This window comes from Eulemur rufifrons, chromosome 29 (genome assembly GCF_041146395.1).
Source record: "Eulemur rufifrons isolate Redbay chromosome 29, OSU_ERuf_1, whole genome shotgun sequence".
NCBI lineage: Eukaryota > Metazoa > Chordata > Mammalia > Primates > Lemuridae > Eulemur > Eulemur rufifrons.
This window is the reverse complement of record NC_091011.1, coordinates 75118643-75138820: the sequence shown is the minus strand read 5'-3', so window position 1 is coordinate 75138820 and position 20178 is coordinate 75118643. Positions and strand designations below refer to the sequence as shown.

The 20178-nt window shown below is 37.2% G+C and overlaps 3 protein-coding genes across 16 annotated transcripts in view; all 3 read left to right on the top strand.

Annotated features, from left to right (window-relative positions):
• Positions 1–20178, top strand: part of CADPS2 (calcium dependent secretion activator 2) — a 451849-nt gene that overhangs the window by 131747 nt on the left and 299924 nt on the right. The gene's annotated exons all lie outside the window — the stretch shown is intronic.
• RNF148 (ring finger protein 148) lies at positions 11847–13098 on the top strand. Its single transcript, XM_069462418.1, has one exon. It carries the CDS (start codon positions 12022–12024, stop codon positions 12931–12933), a length of 912 nt encoding a protein of 303 aa, XP_069318519.1. The 5' UTR covers positions 11847–12021; the 3' UTR covers positions 12934–13098.
• On the top strand, positions 15281–16676 carry RNF133 (ring finger protein 133). Its single transcript, XM_069462480.1, has one exon. It carries the CDS (start codon positions 15493–15495, stop codon positions 16621–16623), a length of 1131 nt encoding a protein of 376 aa, XP_069318581.1. The 5' UTR covers positions 15281–15492; the 3' UTR covers positions 16624–16676.

The window sequence follows — 20178 nt, the reverse complement described above, 5'->3', positions numbered from 1 at the left end:
CAGTAGAATAAAGACATGTTCACATTCCAAGTAGAGGTTTAAATGCCATTATTTCCTTTGGATTTTGTTTTTTTGTTTATAAATCAACTGTTCCCTTTCTAATCCTGTCTTTACCCACAACCCCTTCCAAGAACCGTCATATTAGAACAGTCAATGCCCCTGGCCCCTCTCTACCTTTGACTCCCTCCTCTACTGATTTACCTGCTGGTTGAAGTTGGAAGGAGAAACCAGGCACACCTGTCTTTCTGTGTGGAGCTTTCTGCTGGCTGGAAGCCCCTTCACCCTCTGTTCTTCTAGACTATTAGCCTTGCCAGGGTTTTCATAGTTGCACAATTAGCATTTATTTCTTTGCAATGAATTATGTTAAGTTTTAAGCCTTATACCAGAGAGAATTTTGACCATGGAAAATCAGTGCAGTTGTCTTTGTCCATGGGAAAGCAGCTTTTTTTTTTTTTTTTAGAAGCAGAACTATATATTCCAGACCTTATTCAAAGGAGCATGGCCTCAGTTTGGACTGTGTATAGAAGAGGATCTTTGCATGTTTTTAAGGCATAGGCAGAACAATATTTGCTGCTTTTAAATTGCAAGTCATAGAAATCCCATGTGGGTTACCAAAGAGCCAGACATGGATTCTTATAGTTTATGCGTAGGCTCAAGTCACCACTTTGCTAGCTGGGATCTGGAAGGAGAACCCTAACCTAGGAGGGAGGGTTATAAGGCCTGACCCATCCCAACTAGGGACAGTGGCTGCCAAAGACTGAGAAAGATATTATAGTCCTTATAAACAACTAGGATTATAATCTGAGATGTATACAGAACTCCCGTATATCAGTATGAAAAGGCAAATAATCCCTGAACAATATCAACAAGACATATGAATGACAGTTCAATAATAGGAAACCTAAATGGCCAATAAGCTGTATTGGTTTGATGTAGTTTCTGTAACAAATTGCCATAAACTGCGTTGCTTAAAATAACATAAATTTATTTTCTCACAGTTGTGGAGGACAGAAGTCTGACATCAAGGTGTCAGCAAGGCTTCACTTGCTCTAGAAGCTCTAGGGGAGAAGCTTTCTTCCAGCTTTTGGTGGCTGTTGACATTCTTTGACTTCCTTGGCTTGTGGCAGAGATTGGAGGGATGTGTCTGCAAACCAAGAGACACCAAGGATTGTTGGCAACCCCTAGAAGCTGGGAGAGAAACATGGAGCAGATTCTCCCTCAGAGTGTAAAGTAGGAACCAACCCATACCTTGGTTTTAGAATTCTAGCCTCCAGAACTGTGACAAAATAAATTACTGTTGTATCATGCCATCCAGTCTGTGGTACTTTGTGTATCAAGCCATCCAGGCTGTGGTACAACAGCCCTAGGAAATGAATGCATGTCCCACAAGTTAAGGCTCATTAAAGTTGATTGATGAATACATGAGTATTTCATAATTCTTTACTTTTCTTTTTTTAATATTGTATCCTAAAAATACTTACAAAGAAACCCCCATTAATTTTATTGAATATTCTATAATTAGCCTTTATGATGAAGTTAAAGAATAAAATAGATGTGTGTATAATTGGCAAAATGAACAGTGCTTTAAATATTACAGATGGAAGCGTAGCTGGTGCTTGTTAGAAAACCCCAACAGTGCATTTCCTGTAATGAGTTAAATTTAGAAAAGTAGAGGATTAAGTCAGCATCAAAAACATTGCTATTGGCCAGTATCCAATATGGGAAATATTTATTATGCATCTGGACCTAGTTATAAAAAACAAAAGTAATTGGGTTAGAAGACATTCAGATAGACATTGAAGTCAAATCCTGGTTTATCCACTTAACTAGCTGCGTAGTGTTATTTGCTTGGTTTCAGTTTTCTGATTTATAAAACAAGATTCTAATAGCATCTACTTCATTGCATTATTATGAATTTTAAATGAGATAAGAAATAAAGGGCTAAACAAGCATTCAGTAAAGACTCAAATTGAAGCTTGTTATTAATAACGATAGCATTGCAAGTTACTACTATTCAGCAAATAATAAGCATTATACCTGAACTATTAGCTAGTACAGTTTAAGAACATTATACCGGCCAGGCGCGGTGGCTCATGCCTGTAATCCTAGCACTCTGGGAGGCCGAGGCGAGTGGATCGCTTAAGGTCAGGAGTTCGAGACCAGCCTGAGCAAGAGCGAGACCCTGTCTCTATTAAAAATAGACAGAAATTATCTGGCCAACTAAAATATATAGAAAAATTAGCCGGGCATGGTGGCGCATGCCTGTAGTCCCAGCTACTCGGGAGGCTGAGGCAGTAGGATCGCTTAAGCCCAGGAGTTTGAGATTGCTGTGAGCTAGACTGACGCCACAGCACTCACTCTACCCTGGGCGACAGAGCGACACTCTGTCTCAAAAAAAAAAAAAAAAAAAAAAACCCAAAACAAAACATTATACCAAACACCTTGAGGTAAATAGGCTTATTCCTGTGTATAGCAGTGGGTTTTGTGCTGGTCTGCTCTTGATGATCTATTCTTTATACTCAGTAGCTCATTGTATACGTGTGTTTTTGTTGAGACATAAGTATAAAAAATAACAAATTTTGTGTAGCCCCATCTTTCCAGTTTACCATGGAGTCTTTCTACAATTGTTTTACCTAGGCCCTATTTATTGTTTGATTTTCTTTTTTTACAAATGATTGTTAAAGTATTAAAAGAAGAAATTTAATAAAGATTTTAAAGTGCAAGTAAAATGAGACAGAAAATCAAGCTAAAATCTTAGGACAACTGGAAACAATTCAAACATTGTAGATCAGATAGAAACAGAGAATACTCTGTTCAGTATATATACTTGCAGATGTAGACTGTCACTCACATGTATTTTTGGATTAACCATGTCACTTTTTCTCTGGATTTATATGGAATATCAATCATTTACTTTTCCTGCCTGAATAATCTCTTTTAGTGTAAACTTCTCAATTAAAATAGACACCAATCAGAATAACAGTAATTTACATCTAGGTCTTGCTAGAACTAGGTTTTTTTTTTGTTTTGTTTTGTTTTGTTTTTGTTACAAACACTTGGTTTTTCACATGAAAACAACCTCCTCTTTTCCTTGATTCTGAAGTTAAGTTTTGAATCACTGGTGACATGAATGTTCTTTTTGAAGTTTGACATGGATTAATAATGTAACAATTCGAAGCAAGGCTCTTTGTCAATATATTGAAAAATATTGTGCCAAGAGATCTAATCAAAAGCTTTACTTCTCTGTTTTACTCATTTGTTTTTATGGATGGTTAGTGGGTGTGAGGGAACCAAGAAAAGACCTTTTGTTTGAAGTTGGCCTGCACGTTATAACTATAATGTTCAGAATACATAAGCTCTGTAATTGTTTTCATGCATCCTTTATGAATCATGAAGTACTTTGTCCCTAATGAGCAAACATAGCTGTTTAGGTGGAGATATTAACAGGTGTTTGTATAAATAGATCACTAATATTCAAGAGTGACTGTTATATGTAGAAAAATGACGTCAATATTTTATGTAAACATAGAGATTTTCTTAGAATTATAAGATTGAAAAATTCCTTAAAGACCTTGGCATCATTCTGATCTAGTAAATTAAGCAAGACTATGATTTCAAGATAATGGGCTGGGCACAGTGGCTCACGCCTGTAATCTTAGCACTCTGAGAGGCTGAGGTGGGAGGATCACTTGAGGTCAGGAGTTCGAGACCAGCCTAAGTAAGAGCAAGACCCTGTCTCTACAAAAAAAGACAAAAATTAGGTGGGCAACTAATAATAGAAAAAAAAAAATTTAGCTGGAGATGGTGGTACACACCTGTAGTCGCAGCTACTTGGAAAGCTGAGGCAGGAGGATCACTTGAGCCCAGGAGTTTGAGGTTGCTATGAGCTAGGCTGATGCCATGGCACTCTTGCCCCGGCAACAGAGCAAGACTCTGCCTCAAAAATAAATAAATAAATAAATAATATTAAAAAAAATAAAGATAATGATGGTTGGTGATGGTGAACCCCTATTAGTTTGTGTATGAGCCAAGCAGTGTTCTAAGTACTTTAAATACTGTGCAGTATCTCATTTAATTCTCATAACAGTCCTAAAAATTTGGTACTATTATTATCTGTGTTTTATAGCAAGGAACTAAGGCACATAAGTTTAGATAACCTGCCCAAGGTTATAGAGCTAGTGTAGACACAGGAGGTTAAGCCCAGGCAGTCTGGGTTAAGAATTAATTAAACCGATGAAATTTAACAGTTGTTTTCTCCAATAAAACTAAGCAGACCAACTATGAAAAATTATATAAAACAAAGATTTTTTTAAACATAAAATTTATAAGCTCTGTGAGGTCTGAATCAAGGAAACTTTGTGAACAAACGTGCTGTAATGGACTGCTGTATTTTTAATTGAATGAAATATACTAGGGAAAGTGGTACCTTAGGATATCAGAACTATGTGTTGAATAAACTGCGCCATTTTGGGGCAGCATTTATCTTTCTGTGTGCCATGGTGTGAATGTCCTCCTTGGGATGTTGAAATCCTAACTCCCAAGGCAGTGATATTAGGAAGTGGGGGCTTTGGGAGGTGATTAGATCATGGAGGTGGAGCCCTCTTGAGTGGGATTAGTGTTCTTATAAAAGAGACCTACCTAACGGGTACAATGAACACTATCTGGGTGATAGGCACACTTATAACCCTGACTCAAGCATAACAAAATTGATACATGTAGCTGAAAATATGTGTACCCCCATAATATTTTGAAATAAAAAAATTAAAAGAAAAAATAAAGTGAGGTGCTTCAAGATGAAAAAGAAAAAGAGGCCTGAGAAAGGACCCTTTACTCCTCTACCATGTATCAGAACAGAGCAAGAAGGTGCTATGAGCTAGAAAGCAGGCTGTCACTAGACACCAAATCTGCCTTGATCTTGGAATTCTCAGCCTCCATAACTGTGCAAAATAAATTTCTGTTGTTTATAGCAGCCCAAACAGACTAAGACACCATGCTTCTCTGGCACTTACTTCATACCGCATTGAGGATATTTATCACATCAGAGTATCAGCTTATTGGATAAGAGGCAACCATAAACCCATCTTTGAATCGCTGGGAACATGAAAAATTAATTAGGACAGGAAATTGTTCTTTTTTTTATCATTGCTCTAGTCCCAGAACCTAGTATAGCACACATAGTAGGTTCTTGACAAATATATGAATGAATCAGTGAAAGAATCAGTAGTGTAGATATTAAGTAGATGGTTCTTGGATTGTGCTCCTATAAGTAGTAAGAAAAGTAATAGGAAATGGTAGGCCCTTAATTATGCCAGAGAACTACCTTTTTAAATCAAATCAAATAAGGGATTGATTTTATGCAGATCAGTATACTAGGTCCAGTAGGAATACAGAGGAAAATAGCAAAGTCCTGTCCTCAAAAATCTTATAATTTGAGAGACAAAGACAACCTTTGTAAGATGGCAAAAAGCAAATTAACATTGTTTTCAGTGCCTACAAAATAATATCAGAAGGAAGTATACAAATAATTTCCTAAAAGAATGTAGAAAAATGAAGAAAATAGTGCTTGTATCTTAAGAGATACATGAATGTTTTTTATTTTAAAAATGTACATATATTTTATATACCTTTTTACTGTAACATGTTATAAATACAAATATTTTTTAAATAGTTATAGTTCATAGTAGAAAGAGATCAATTATGACTAATCAGGGAAGTTTTGTGGGGATTGCAGGATTTGATGCATTTTGGGGTGGGATTAGAAGGCATTCTGGGTTGCAGAGAAAGTTGGTTGCAGTTAGAAATTATTGCTTTAGTTATTACTGATATGATGTTAAGGCTTTCTTTGAGGTATCAAAGAAAGGTATACATAATTAATCCGGTATGGTTTTCTCTTGATAATGACCATTTGGGGCTTATGACTTGATATCAACATATCTTGAGAGAACAGCTATAAATTCATTTATATAAAATAATTAGAGGAGGATTTTTTTAATCCAATAAAGGCTGCTTGCTTATATATTAGAAATAGTTGTTACTTTAAGGTTGCATATAATTCCATATTTAGTCCATTTTTCAGATACAGAGATGTAGGCAAACTTTATTCTTGACTTTTGGAGAGAAAATGTAAGACAGATGGCCTCTGATCCTGTGATATTAAATAATTCTTTTTCTGGACAACCGTTGTCAATGTAATTCTTAGCTGAGGGAAGACTTGTCAAATCATTGCTTGTTCTGTTTTTTTAATGGGTGATTGTATAAAACCATAGGTTGCAAAAGCTGCTGATATGTCTTAATATTTTGAAGAGTAAATGCTTGAAAATCAAGTGTTTGTCAGGGACCTTGAACAAGTTTTATTATGCTAGTATAGGGACGGGAGGGTGCAAACAGTGTTTTAAAAAATGAATAGGACAAGACCACTCCTTATAAGATATTCTAAACCGAGTGAAAGAACTAACAGACATATGTAAGGTGAGATTAAATGGCTTTTATAGGTGCAAAAATAATGTGTCATAGGAGCAGATCGTGTTGGCTAGGGAGATCATGAAAGGGAGATTGAGATGGATCTAGAAGGATGAGATGAATTTTATTAGGTGAAAAAAATGGAAGAAAGAGGCTTTTCAGGATTGGGAAGAAGAAAGCCTCATTTATTGATTCCCTACCAAGCTAGCAATATGCTTGGTGATCTACAAATAGGTGTGATATATGTCTTCTGATACTCATCACAGTTCTTAGAGGCAGGCCTTACTTTTCCATTCCACAGGTGAGAAAACTGAGGCTCACTGTGGCTCACCTCATCGGCTAGTGTGTAGCGGACGCTGGATTTCATACAAGCCTGTCACTAGCCCGGTGCTTCAGTATACTGTTTCTGTTAGCGTGATGACTCCATGCTCATTTTTTCCCCCGCTACTGCTTCCCAGGAGGGATTAAATTATATAATAAATGAGAAAAGGTTTTGTGACCGGTGTCCTTAGTCACCTCTGCCCTGTTATTTCTGACTCCTGAGAGCTTGCTCAGAGTTAACCATGCTCCAGTGGACTTGTCTCAGGAAGGCAAAGCTTATGCAAACCTTCTATGAGTGATTGTAGCTTGGGAAGATCTAGAATCTGCTTTAAAGTTTTTGAACGACTTTGAGATGGCAGAGCCCCAGAAGCAGCCTCCACACCCATTTGGTTACCGTCCTTGGATCTTATTAATGACAGGAGCAGAGTAGCCTGTCAAGAGAACAGAACAAGTGCTGGCAGTTATTCAAAGGATTCCACTTGGGTATATTTTTTTCCCTCTTTTGAATATGTTGCCTATTCTTCACTCCCTCAAGTAAAACCCCAGTCTAAATGGTTGAGTTAATATTAAGACACATTTTATTCTAGACTCAAATAAAAATAACAGTACTACCAAATACTCTAATCCTTAATCTTGTATTTACTTAAGGATATTCGACGACTCCTTCTACCTCCTAGTGCAAGGACTACAGTGTGAATTTTTCCCCATTATCTCCCAGAGTAGTAATAATGGGTTTCTGCACTGTTGATTACCATTCTGTCTTCTAACTCGGTAGATTGAATGAGGAAAAAATTGTTTTCAATTTATTGTTAAAGTTATATAGACCTTGAGTTGAATTCAAAATGAAGGGGAGTATAATTTATGTTGTTTGATTTATGCCCATTACAATTTAAAGGGATTTGGTCATATTCCAAATGCTCATTTATCTTTGCATTAAAGTATGGCTAAGAAATCAAGTTTAACTATTATTAAATCTATAGAAGTGAAGGTTGAGCTCATTATGCTCATTCTAACTATTCTGTACTCTTACTGAAATGATTCCCCTTCTGAAGATAAAATTAAGTAGATACAGTATTGCACGAGGAATATTACAGATTAAAATACAGAAGATAATGACACTGTCAATTTAATTCAATCTTTACTGAGGACCTGTAAAGTGCTAGATACTGTGTTAGAAGCTGGGTATTAAAAAGATGAGAATAAGATTTAATTCCAGCTCTCCTAGAGATTAATAGAATAGATCATTTCGTAGAGGGAACAGTATCAGTGTATTGAAGCTTTTTGCTAAATGGGTAAGTTGTAGCTATACTTGCCACCAGGGGAAAATGCATAACTCTGCGAGATAATGAATATGTTAATTTGTTCCACTGTATATATATGTGTGTATCTTATAACATCATGTTGTATATCTTAAATATACACAACATTTATTAAAAATACATATGGAGATTAGAATTATAGTTGTTAAATCCCAAATGCCTTTTATATAAAATGGTTTTCTTACATGAAACTATGAAGTTGTTTTTGTTTTTTTTTTAACCACTGAACTATTAGATGTAATTAAACGGAATGCTTGCCAAAATAATACATATTGAAAACATTAAACAATTTTATAAAAATAAGGATTATGCTCTCAGAAAAAATTTATTATTAGCATTATTTGTTTTTCTTGTTAATCTTCGTAAACTACTTTAGAGTCAGTATTATGTTCCCCCAAGTACCATTATGATGCTTTTAATTCCTTGCTGAAAACCTATACAGTTGTTATTTTTGAGCTTAGATGAAAAATAAATGTGTTTTGTGGATTCCTAGAGATCTCTCATAATATCATAGCCTTGGATACTGTGACTTGTGGGGTTATTTATTGAAGGCTCTTTGGTTTTTCCCTACATCTTAGGGATGCTATCTGGGTAGTGCAATGTGATTATATTTAGGTGTTTTCCTTTATCGAGTAGAAGTTTCTGGAAGTGTGAGTATTCTTACCAGTAGAGGTCAAAGAATAGCAGAGGAGTGGAGATCAATTGATTTTTTTCCCCCTTTCTTAATGATAGTTATAACCGTCTCAAAATTTTAATTGGAACCTGGAAGTATTCAGATACATACGCATATGCACTTGATTTGCATATAACTCTTTTATCCTGCCTAGAGGATTCCCTTCTTAAGAACAGAACCATATTGTGTCCCCTTTAACACAGACTCTGGCTCATGTCTGTACCTTTGTGTATAGTGCATACTGCATGTTTGTTGTGCTCAGCCAGGGAAGGGGCTCTCCACGACAGGATAAACCATGATTATTCCACTCACATTTCCAGGAGTTCTCTCAGGCATGGGTTTGTGGGGTTATTCTAGCCAAAGAAACATTGAGAGAAGTCTGGTAAGTTTTTGGAAAAAAGTATTCCTTGCTCTTAAAGGGAGTTACGGGGGAAGAAACTTCTCTTTTTGCTTGTGGATGTTGTCTATTAATACTTAGAACAAAAGTCACCTTGGAGGATCATACAGGGAGCCCAGTATGCTAGAGGAATACTAGCATACTGAAAAAGGTAGAATGGAAAGATGTAAAGAGCAGGGCTTTTTGAACCACTGGATCAGCTAACCCTAGTAATATCTTTCAATTCTTTCTAACCAACCTACAAGGTTCAATGGAATGAACAATTTTTTAATATTTGGCTATTAAAAAGAAAATCCATGTATTGACTAAATGATCTAAAAGGAACAGATTACAGTAGCCTCAGTCCTCCAGTCCCTCTGTCTCTCACATTCAACCATTCTAGCCCCAGGAAGACTCTTGGATCTGGTTCTGATAAAACAGATGCAATTTGTAATTACACTTCATGGACTCATGGGTCACTTGTACAGATCTCTGCTGTCTCTATTCCAGGAAAACTGGGAAAATGGAGTTGCATTGAGGGCATCATCCTTGATGGTGGTATTGCCAATTATACCTGCATACTCTGTGTTGATGGCTCAGACCTGATCATCCACCAGAGATGAATGAGTTTTGGGATGGTTCCTCTCTCCCAAGGCTGCTCCATTAGACCAGAGTTTCTTAACCTTACTATTGACATTTTGGGCCAGATAAGTCCTTATTGTGGGGCTTCACTGTGCATTTTAGGATGTTTACCAGCAACCCTGGCCTCTACCCACTAGATGCCAGTATCATCCCAAGTTGTGACAATCAGAATGTCTCCAGAAATAGCCAAATGTCCCCTGGGAGGCAAAGACAAAATTGCCCCCTGCTTGAGAACCACTGTGTTAGAGATAGAGGATTGTTTTTTATAGGTCCATTTTGTCCTAAGACTAGGGAAGGAGAGAGGGAAGTCTTACCATTGCTTTACATATGGGTAGTGAGAAAAACAGAATGAATTAGTAAGTTCTTCAAATTGGTCTTTTCCACCATGGAAAGAATCTTTTGATTTGAGATATGTTTTGAGCTCAAATATAGTTACTGCTTAAGTTTTTCGCCCTTAAAAAAATCAGTAAACTAAAAAAGCAAAGTCAGAATTACATTATTTTTTAATTCTACCCCCAAAGTTTATATAAACATCAATTTAACAAAGAGCCTGTAATATGATGATGTTAAACTGGCTTCTTAGTGAGGCTTCAATTTTTCACTGTTAGTAGATCATCCAGGAATTCACACTCCATTTTAACATGTGAGAAGTCTACCTGTAAGGACATAGCAGATGTGAGTGGAATCATGCCTGAATAAACTTGTATGCATGGGCCAAGTAGACTGATTCCCATTTTATTTTTTAAAAGAAAATATTAACTAAGCTATTATGGGGCAGGGAGTACAATAAATGCTTTTTTTAAAATGACAAAACTCTCCCAATGCCTGTGATTTGAATTTTTGTGTCCATTTTGCATAGTAGGTAACAGGATCTTTTTGCTAGGGCTTTGCAGCATGCTGGGTACATAGGAGATGACCTATACATGGTAGATAATAAATACTTGAGTGGGTGTTGCCAATTTATTGGCTCTTTGTTAAAGGCTTCAGGTAAAGATTTAAAATAAAAGCAAACACGTAAAGCATCTTTAAAGCAGTAAAGATTCTATAGTTTACAGAAATAAAGTCACATAGTGATTTGTGATTATTCATCCTTTCTTCTACCCAATACTGCCTTTCCAGTTACTAAGTCTGTTAATTCAACCTTTATGATAACTCTCAGACTTGTCTATGTCTCTACATTTTTACTGCGATTTCAGGAGTCCAAGCCACTATCTTCTGTTGCCTAAGCTCATCTCACCACATCATTCTTCTCTTCCTGCAATCCATTTTCCCCATAAGGCAACCAGAGTGTACTTTTTAAAAAGTGAACATTTTGAAATACGTTTAAGTCACTTCCCAGGCTTAAAACCCTGCGGTGTGTTTCTCTTGCCTTTGGGATGTCATCCAAAATCCTTAGTCTCCACAAGAATAGGATTCGGTCTCTTTTCTTCTCCAATATATGTTCCCTACTTCGTGTATGACTAGCACATAGTAGGTTCTCAGCAGCCATGTCAGCGAACGAAGTTGAATTTGCCTTGAAAATGGGACTATACCAGGCCAACAACATAAGTTTATACTCTGTTTTCCTCATGTGGAATATTTAAGCCTGGGATAGGCATTTAACATTGGAAGTAAGTGGGAATAATTTGCTCCTACTTCCCAGAGAATGCCATATTGGATAGGCTAGAACATACTGTATAAGAGAACTGACAACTCGTCAGGTACATGTGCTAACACAGGAATGATTTTTATCTTTGCCTTACAGATAGAAAACCAAATAGTGTTAAGTGGATAGGTAGATTTTCAATCTGTCTGGAGCCAGAAACTCAAAGTTTTTTAAAAAAGTCTTACCTATTTATTTATTGCTTTAGTGTTTATTCAAATTATTATATATCTTGCCTCACTGCTTAGTAGGTTTTTGGCCAATAAGATTTCAGTATGCAGTGCACTAATATAAACTCTTGGATTGGCTTAACTACCTCTGATGTCACAATTTCCCTATTAGGAAGTCATAATTTTCTTGAAATACATGGTACAAATAACCACTCTTGTTACTTTGTTTCATTGTAAGAAAGATAATCTACCAAAAATAAAAATGCTGGAAGGAGCAAGATAGCTTTGATCCCATGCAGACCTTTTCCATTTATGTACTTTAGTAATCTACTGCTGACAATCGAAGCTGGCTTTTACTTTCTTTTACAACTAATGTTGTTTTGTTTTTCCTGTTTGTCAGTTAATAGGCAAATGGAGGAATGAACCTACTTAGAATTACTCCTTCAGCTCATAGTTCTTTTTCATATCAACTATTAAGGCTTAGCATCTTTCTACTGCTTAGCCTTCCCGACTCAAAAGGAAAAGCCATTTGGACAGCTCACCTGAATATAACATTTCGGGTAGGAAGTCGGGTTATATCAGAATTAGGAGAGAGTGGAGTGTTCGGGAATCATTCTCCTCTGGAAAGGGTGTCTGGTGCGGTGGTGCTTCCCAAAGGATGGAATCAGAACGCTTGTAATCCTTTGACCAATTTCAGCAGGCCTGAACAGGCCGACTCGTGGCTGGCACTCATTGAACGGGGCGGCTGTACTTTTACACATAAGATCAACGTGGCAGCAGAGAAGGGAGCAAATGGGGTGATCATCTACAATTATCCAGGTACCGGCAACAAGGTCTTTCCCATGTCTCACCAGGGAACGGAAAATATAGTCGCTGTGATGATAGGCAACCTGAAAGGCATGGAACTTTGGCACTTGATTCAGAAAGGAGTCTATGTGACGACCATCATTGAAGTGGGAAGAATGCACATGCCGTGGCTCAGCCATTATGTCATGTCTGTGTTTACCTTCCTGGCTGCCACTGTTGCCTACCTTTTCCTGTACTGTGCCTGGAGACCTAGAGTGCCCAATTCTTCCACCAGGAGGCGAAGGCAGATAAAGGCAGATGTGAAGAAAGCTATTGGTCAGCTTCAACTGCGAGTGCTCAAAGAAGGGGATAAGGAACTAGATCCAAATGAAGATAATTGTGTTGTTTGCTTTGACACGTACAAGCCCCAAGATGTAGTACGTGTTTTAACTTGCAAACATTTTTTCCATAAGGCATGCATTGACCCCTGGCTTTTAGTCCATAGGACATGCCCCATGTGCAAGTGTGACATTCTGAAAACTTAAGAAACCCAGAGAATCTTCTAAAGGTGTAACCAGATCTTCCCCCATACTAAGATTAAATGAATTCTCTTATTGCATTTTACATAGAGAGAAATTTTCAGCTTCCCTATCCAAGTACTAAAGAGGGTGAAATTCGTGTGTTTCGAAAATAAAACTCTGTATCATGCCTAGCTATTTGGACTTGTTGTCTTTCTAATCAGTTTTAATTGTTAGACATTTTTGCCCTTATCCAAATAAGGACATTAGTATATGTTAAAAATGATATTAATTTTTATCTTCAAATTACTGGGATTATGACGTTGCCACAGAGGGTTAGCCATACTAAAGTTTCCTTTTGGAATTCTAGGTTTACATTTTGTTTCCACATTTTGTTTAATTTTGGTACCTAATAATTTATATCTCTGATTTCCATGGTTAATTAATTTTGTTAATACCCAGGAAATCTGGTTTCCAAAGCTCCTGACTGGTCGGATAATGTGTTCTAAATTATTATTTTAGATGATAGTACTTTTGGTTATGTAACTAGAAGTGTTTTAAGTTATTATAGACCTCATTTAGGGACAGCATTGCAAACATTTACCTCTGTTTGCCAGAGCTCTTTATATCCTAGCATAGTGCATCAGCTATGGTGGCAGATTTATGTTCTAGAATTATCTCTAGTAAATGCTTCTCTTTTCTTCTCCAAATGGAAATGAGTGTTTCTCTGGGACATTTTGGTAACAGAGCAGAACTGAAATTTTGTACAATTGCCTTTCCATATTGTATCTTTTGCCTTATTTTTACATCTTCCTCTTTTCTAGAGATGAATAAACACCTACATAACACTGAGGGGCAGAAAAAATTGGGTTTTGTTGTATTGATGAAAATCTCTGTTTCTGGATCATATGCTAAACCTTTGATGTCCAATGCAGAGGACACTTTTATGAGTCTATACAGCATGTACTACACTTTTTTTGGAAAAACAAAGGGAGGGGATTATGTGGCAACAAAATCAGATTAATGGTTTTAGGGAAAGAAAATTACCTAGTGTGCACTGAAGGTTTGATATCAGTATTATTCTCTTTTTATGCCGCTTTTTATTGGACCCACAGACTTCTGTGCTTATTCCTCCTTCCTCCTCTTGTAACAAATTACCATGTTGAAGATTCACATTTCATAAGAAGTACCAGCTCCTTTAGTCTTGGTGAGACCCAACCAAAAGTGTCTCTTAGCATCTTACTTTTAGAGATCAGAGACATGTATGTTCAAGATCGAAATGCTTGGCTTTGATTTCCTAGCTGATGAAAAAACTCCACTGAGATGCACCCCCATTAAAGGGTGTCAGCAGCCACCATGGCTGCCCATGTTTGTTAGTTCACGTGTCATTCTTTACCTCTGAAGTCATGTCGTGCCACTAACATGAGAGTAGCAAAACTGTAGGCAGAGTCGACAGTGCCTGTGGGTTCTCTCAGCAGGGGTGTTTGTCGAGTGTGGCAAAAATTTTTGTTAAAAACATTTGCTTATGACCTTGAATAGTTGCTGCTGTCAATGGTTAACTTTAAGTGGGGGCCTTGAAAGTTTTCTTTTTAAAATCAATAGCTACATTTTTAAAAACTGAATTCTGCTAAACTAATACTGCTATATTTAATCTTTCCCCCATACCCTTTCTCTTCTTCTCTCAAAATATTGTTTAAGAACAGATGGCAGGGTCTGCGGAGAAGTGAGCTTCCCCTCTTCTGTCTTTACTCCTGTCCGCCATGGTCCGTAGGTACAGTCGATGGAAGAGCGAGAAAGTGAGGTGGGAAGGAAATTGAGCAGCATCCTCTACTTTTAAAAATAAAAACAACAAAACAAAACCAACTCACTTCTAAGGTAGCTTGGATTAAATAAATGTAGTACAATGGTTTACATGACAAATCAAAACTTAGCGCTGTGACCAAACGTGATGTAAAAGTAGTGTTACTGAGCTTGCCGCTTTTACCTCACATTTGCCCACAGTGTTAACTTTTAATTATCATGTTTTTTAACTTGCCTTTTGTTGGAACTATTTCCTTTACTTGTGAGGGAAAATGATAATTATATAGCATTCTTGCATGTGCTTTCATGTTTTAAAGAGCAAGCGTATGAATTTTATATTAAATTTTTGCTTTAATGTGCTACCTGCTACTATTATGTGTAGCTCAGTGATTGAAGCCGTCTTCTAACAACACAGAAATCACTGCTAACAACATTTGAAACATTTGAGCCAATAGGTTTGCAGTTCGCTCCAAGCTCTTACCTAATTGGCTGCTTCGTCTTGTATGTCACAATCGTACCACACAACAGTAAGCAGTATCCAGAGTCACAGTAATGAGACTGGGATTTATTTTTCAATCTAAAGTTTTTCTCTTTCTCTCTCTAATAAAACATCTGAAGCTCTAAGACATCTTTAAGAATTTCTTAGGAAAACATGCTAGAAGACAGTGGATCTTGTTTTCCTCCCGAACATTTTTTTCTCTTCATTATTTGAAACTGATTTTCAACAGATGTGGAAGTCACATCTGTTTGTCGGGTTGGTTCTTAAGTCCCTAGGCAAAGAGAGACATGCATCTACTCAAGAATGACACTTGGAGAAACAACACCGCATCTTCCTGGCTTGTAAAATTCAGTTTTCTTTGGCTTTTTAGTCAGAACTGTTGCCGGGCAAGTGCTGTTTGGACTGCTTACATGAACATATCATTTCATGTTGGGAATCGCATGTTGTCAGAGTTAGGGGAGACTGGAGTATTTGGAAGAAGCTCCCCTTTGAAGAGAGTGACAGGAGTAATAGTCCCACCAGAGGGAAAAACCCAGCATGCATGTAATTCCAACACCAGTTTCAGCCGATCAAAGAACTCAGAGACCTGGCTCGCACTTATTGAACGGGGAGGTTGTACTTTCACACAGAAAATTAAGGTGGCAGCAGAGAAGGGAGCCAGTGGAGTGATCATCTATAACTTTCCAGGAACTGGCAATCAGGTGTTCCCCATGTCTCATCAGGCGTTTGAAGGCATTGTTGCAGTTATGATTGGCAACTTAAAAGGCATGGAAATTTTCCATTTAATTGAGAAGGGAGTCCACGTTACAGTCATGATTGAGGTGGGGAGAAGACACATCATCTGGATGAATCACTATTTTGTCTCTTTTGTGATCGTCACAACCGCTACCTTAGCATATTTCATCTTTTATCATATTCGAAGACTTTGGGTAGCAAGGATTCAGACCAGGAGATGGCAGCGATTAACAGCAGATCTCAAGAATGCATTTGGCCAGCTCCAAGTTCGGGTATTAAAAGAAGGAGATGAGGAGATAAATCCAAATGGAGATAGCTGTGTGGTTTGCTTTGAACCTTACAAGCCTAATGATACAGTTCGTATTCTGACTTGTAAACACTTTTTCCACAAGAATTGCATTGACCCCTGGATTTTATCCCATGGGACATGCCCCGTGTGCAAATGTGACATTCTTAAAGCTTTAGGGATTCAAGTGGATGTCGAAGATGGAACAGAATCTTTGCAAGTTCTAATGTCCAATGAATTGCCTGAAACCCTATCACCTGGTGAGGAGGAGACAAATGATGAACTTCCTCCTGCAAGACCACCCGATAAAGTAATTCATGTGGAGGAGAACCTTACTTCTCAGAACAATGACAGCCGCCCTAGTTCAGTAGTGGAAGTTGTTCATCCTTCACCTTGACGGCATGGCCTTTGAGGAAGTGGATTAAACCTGTTTGTCAAATCAGGTCTTAATACTGACAAGCAGTTTGTTTGAAGTGTGGTTTTGTGTCCTTTTTTGTTTCTTTGATAATTTTCTATATTTTTTGTGAGGCCTCAAAGACAGAAAAAAAGGCCTAGCAGGAGTTGTTTTTTTTTTTTTTTTGCTTAATTTTTGACCTTTGCTAAGTGTAACTTTTTGTCAATGTATGGTACTCCTATGAGTATACATGTTTATTTTTATGTATATGTGTATGTTAAAACCAGTGACAAACTTTTTTTTCCTAAATATTTTCTGTGTATATATTGGGCTTTATTTTGGTAAGAAAATTGTTAATATATTTGCATGTTTGTTCTAATACAAAAACTATCAAGTTTGAAAAACATGAATTATCTTTTATGTGCTAGGAAGCGTAAAAAGTATCTTTTGATAATATATTTATAGTGTAACATATTAGTTTTGAAGTTATTGTGCTTTTTTTTTTCATTCTTGGCATGAAAATTTTGCTGTACAGAATTTTAATTACTTTTATTTTTGATAAATAGTTCTGTTTAAGCAATTAGTACATTGCATGTGATCTGCATAGTGAGAGCAATTTTAAAAATACTAGCAATGTCTAAGTGAACAGCAAGTACTTCAGTGCCCAATATAATTTGCCATAATTGTAACATGTTCATAATGCATAGATTTAATGATAAAGAATTCCTATGATATTTAGGCTTGGCATGTTTACTTCCATGTTTTCCTTCTCCCTACTCCACTAATTATTTTTGCCTTTAAATGTTTAAAATATGCCAGATTATTTTGGAGATAAGTACCGCAATGTAGAAATTATTGTTAGGACGTCTCGGGATCATGTTTGTTTTGTTCACCACATTCCCAGGGTCTAGCACAGTCCCTGGCACTCAAGTATTCTTGAATAAATGAATGAGTGAATTAATAATGATAAATATCTTTTTCATAATGCAACTATTATATATTAATCTGAAAAAACTGAGCTGTTTATCCCAATCATACAAAATAATGGGGTACTGGTGCTGAAAATTTTCATTCTAAATTACTTTGACAAATATTTAATTATAATTTTAGCCCAGAACTCATCATAAGCTAAACTTACAGTTTAGCATGTGTAATTTTAATGAGTAGCTTTGAATTATCTAAGGCTAACACCGGGGTTGGAATATCTCTCAACCCTGGAGAGAGACATAGTGGAGTGGAATATTGTGAGTTGCTAACAATACTGGAATTCAGACACAGGCAGAATGGCAGTAGTTGGCTGTAACTACAAGCCCAAGGAGGACTGGTTAAAGGAGGAGAGGCACTCATCTAAGGCCAAGAAGAATCAGGACACAGTAGAAACTAAGCAGATGACTAGGGTGGAGGTGATGCCTTCCGTGGCACATGCAGACTTTTTTACACCCAACCTTGGAGAGGCTTGACTATGCCAATCACAAGAGCTGTTTTTTGAAAGAAATGCATAGCACCAGGGCTACTGGAGGATTTAGCAGGGCCACTGTTTCAAGTGTCATTTTGAGTTTACCCTGGGAGAGTAAAGTCACTCCCTGGAACTAAGCACCACACTTAAGTGAGAAGACACTGAAGGCCCCATGAGATCCACCCCTGAAAGAATCAGCTCCAAACCCAGGATAAGCTTTCATCTTAGACTGGCTGCTATTGCTGCCACTAGAGGTTAGCAACTGATGGGGGCTGGTGTGGTTGGAGTGATTTCCACTGATTGCCAAGAAAATCACAGGAGCTGTGAAAATGAATGAATGTATCTGTGGTGTTGGCAGTCCCTGAACCCAGAGTTCTAGGATCATCACAGCTCTAGATACTCTTAGGAAATTCTTCTGGGATACTTTTTCCAGGAGAGACCTGGCACTTGAGGAATTTGTTTGCTCTTCACAGTAACAGTACCATTGTGTTCTCTTTCCATTCTTCCTCTGCATTCTCATTAGTTTCTTCTTTCCTTTCCTTTTTCTTCCTTTATTCCCCCTTTGTTCTTCATTGTCACCCTTAGGCCTGACTTAGCCTATATGTAAGAAATTAGCATGTGCACACTTATATAAGATTGCTTTTGTTAACATGGACATTTAACATTTAACACAATGCCCTTGTTTAATCTGGTAATTTCCAGTGGATGGTTATTAAAGGGTGATTAGTATCTGTATTTGGGGTGGGAGAGGAAGGGTCCGGTCAGTGAACATGGGAACTGTCTGCTGAATGCCTTCCATGGACCAGGCAGTGAACTGAGTGCTTTACATACGTGTTTCTTCTATGTCAGAATAAAACAGCAGTCTTAATACTTGCCTTTAGAATGTTGTAAACAAATCAATGAACCACTTTTACTCTGGGTTTAATAACTAGGACCCAGAAATAGCACTGCTGTGTTGAATAGTATTTATTATTCATTGTAGTCAATTTTTTACCTATCCTGTGGGCTACACCATTTTCTCTTGTACTTAGGGGCGCAAATATACCTTGACATAATGACATGGGACCGTAATATGGATTATTTTGCCCCTAATACCAGAGTCATAATGGGTTTTCCTTTTACTCCTCCTTTTTATGTTTTTGCATTCTTTGGTAATAAAATTTTGATTCCCTACTCCCTGTTCAGTAGGGGGTTGATGTTCTTTATAAAAATTTAACTTGCTTTTTTTTTACCATTATTTGGATAAATTAGGCTTAGTATTTCACTAAAGTGAAAAATATTCTTGAGGACTGTAACTCTGGGTGATTCTATAAGTGAAATTATTTATACCCATCTATGGAGAACCTCTTATTACATGACACACTACTTTGATAATATCCCTCTCGCTCTAGAATTATTATAATACAATTGTCCTATAGAGAATGTTGGTCAGCCATTCTTTGCATTATTGAGCCCTTTGAAGGATTTAGTGAGCCAGGGATCTGGCCTTTATGATGGGAGTTAAGCTTAATGTACACTTAGAGTGTTCTCTTCTCCACACTCACTGGCTTTTGAGGCAGCATGGAGGAAACAAGTGGGGGAACGATCCGAGTTTGGGGAAACAAATAATGGACATCTTCACATGCCGATACTGTGTGAAGGCATCATTTTCATGACAATTCCATCCGCCCATTCTGTCGTTTACTGTGAGCACCTGTTGAAGTACTACAAGAATGGAAAAACAAACACCACATACACTCAATACTAAATTGGAACTGATTGATCAACACTTATGTGCACATATGGAAGTAAAACTGAACGGAAATCCAGCCAGGTGGGAGGGGGAGGAGGGGTTGGGTAAATTCACACCTAATGGATACAGTGCACACTATCTGGGTGAAGGGCACACTTATAACTTTGACTCAAACTGTACAAAAGCAAATTATATAACCAAACGTGTATACTCCTGAAAAAGGTGTATATTCTGAAATAAAAAAAATGTTTCTTTGGTTTGGTATTTACTGCATTTTCCTCTAATATTTAGTTCTTAGTGATGAAAAATAAAGATTACAGTTTATTACATTTACCAGCATAGAAATATCTTAAAATACACACCTGGTTTT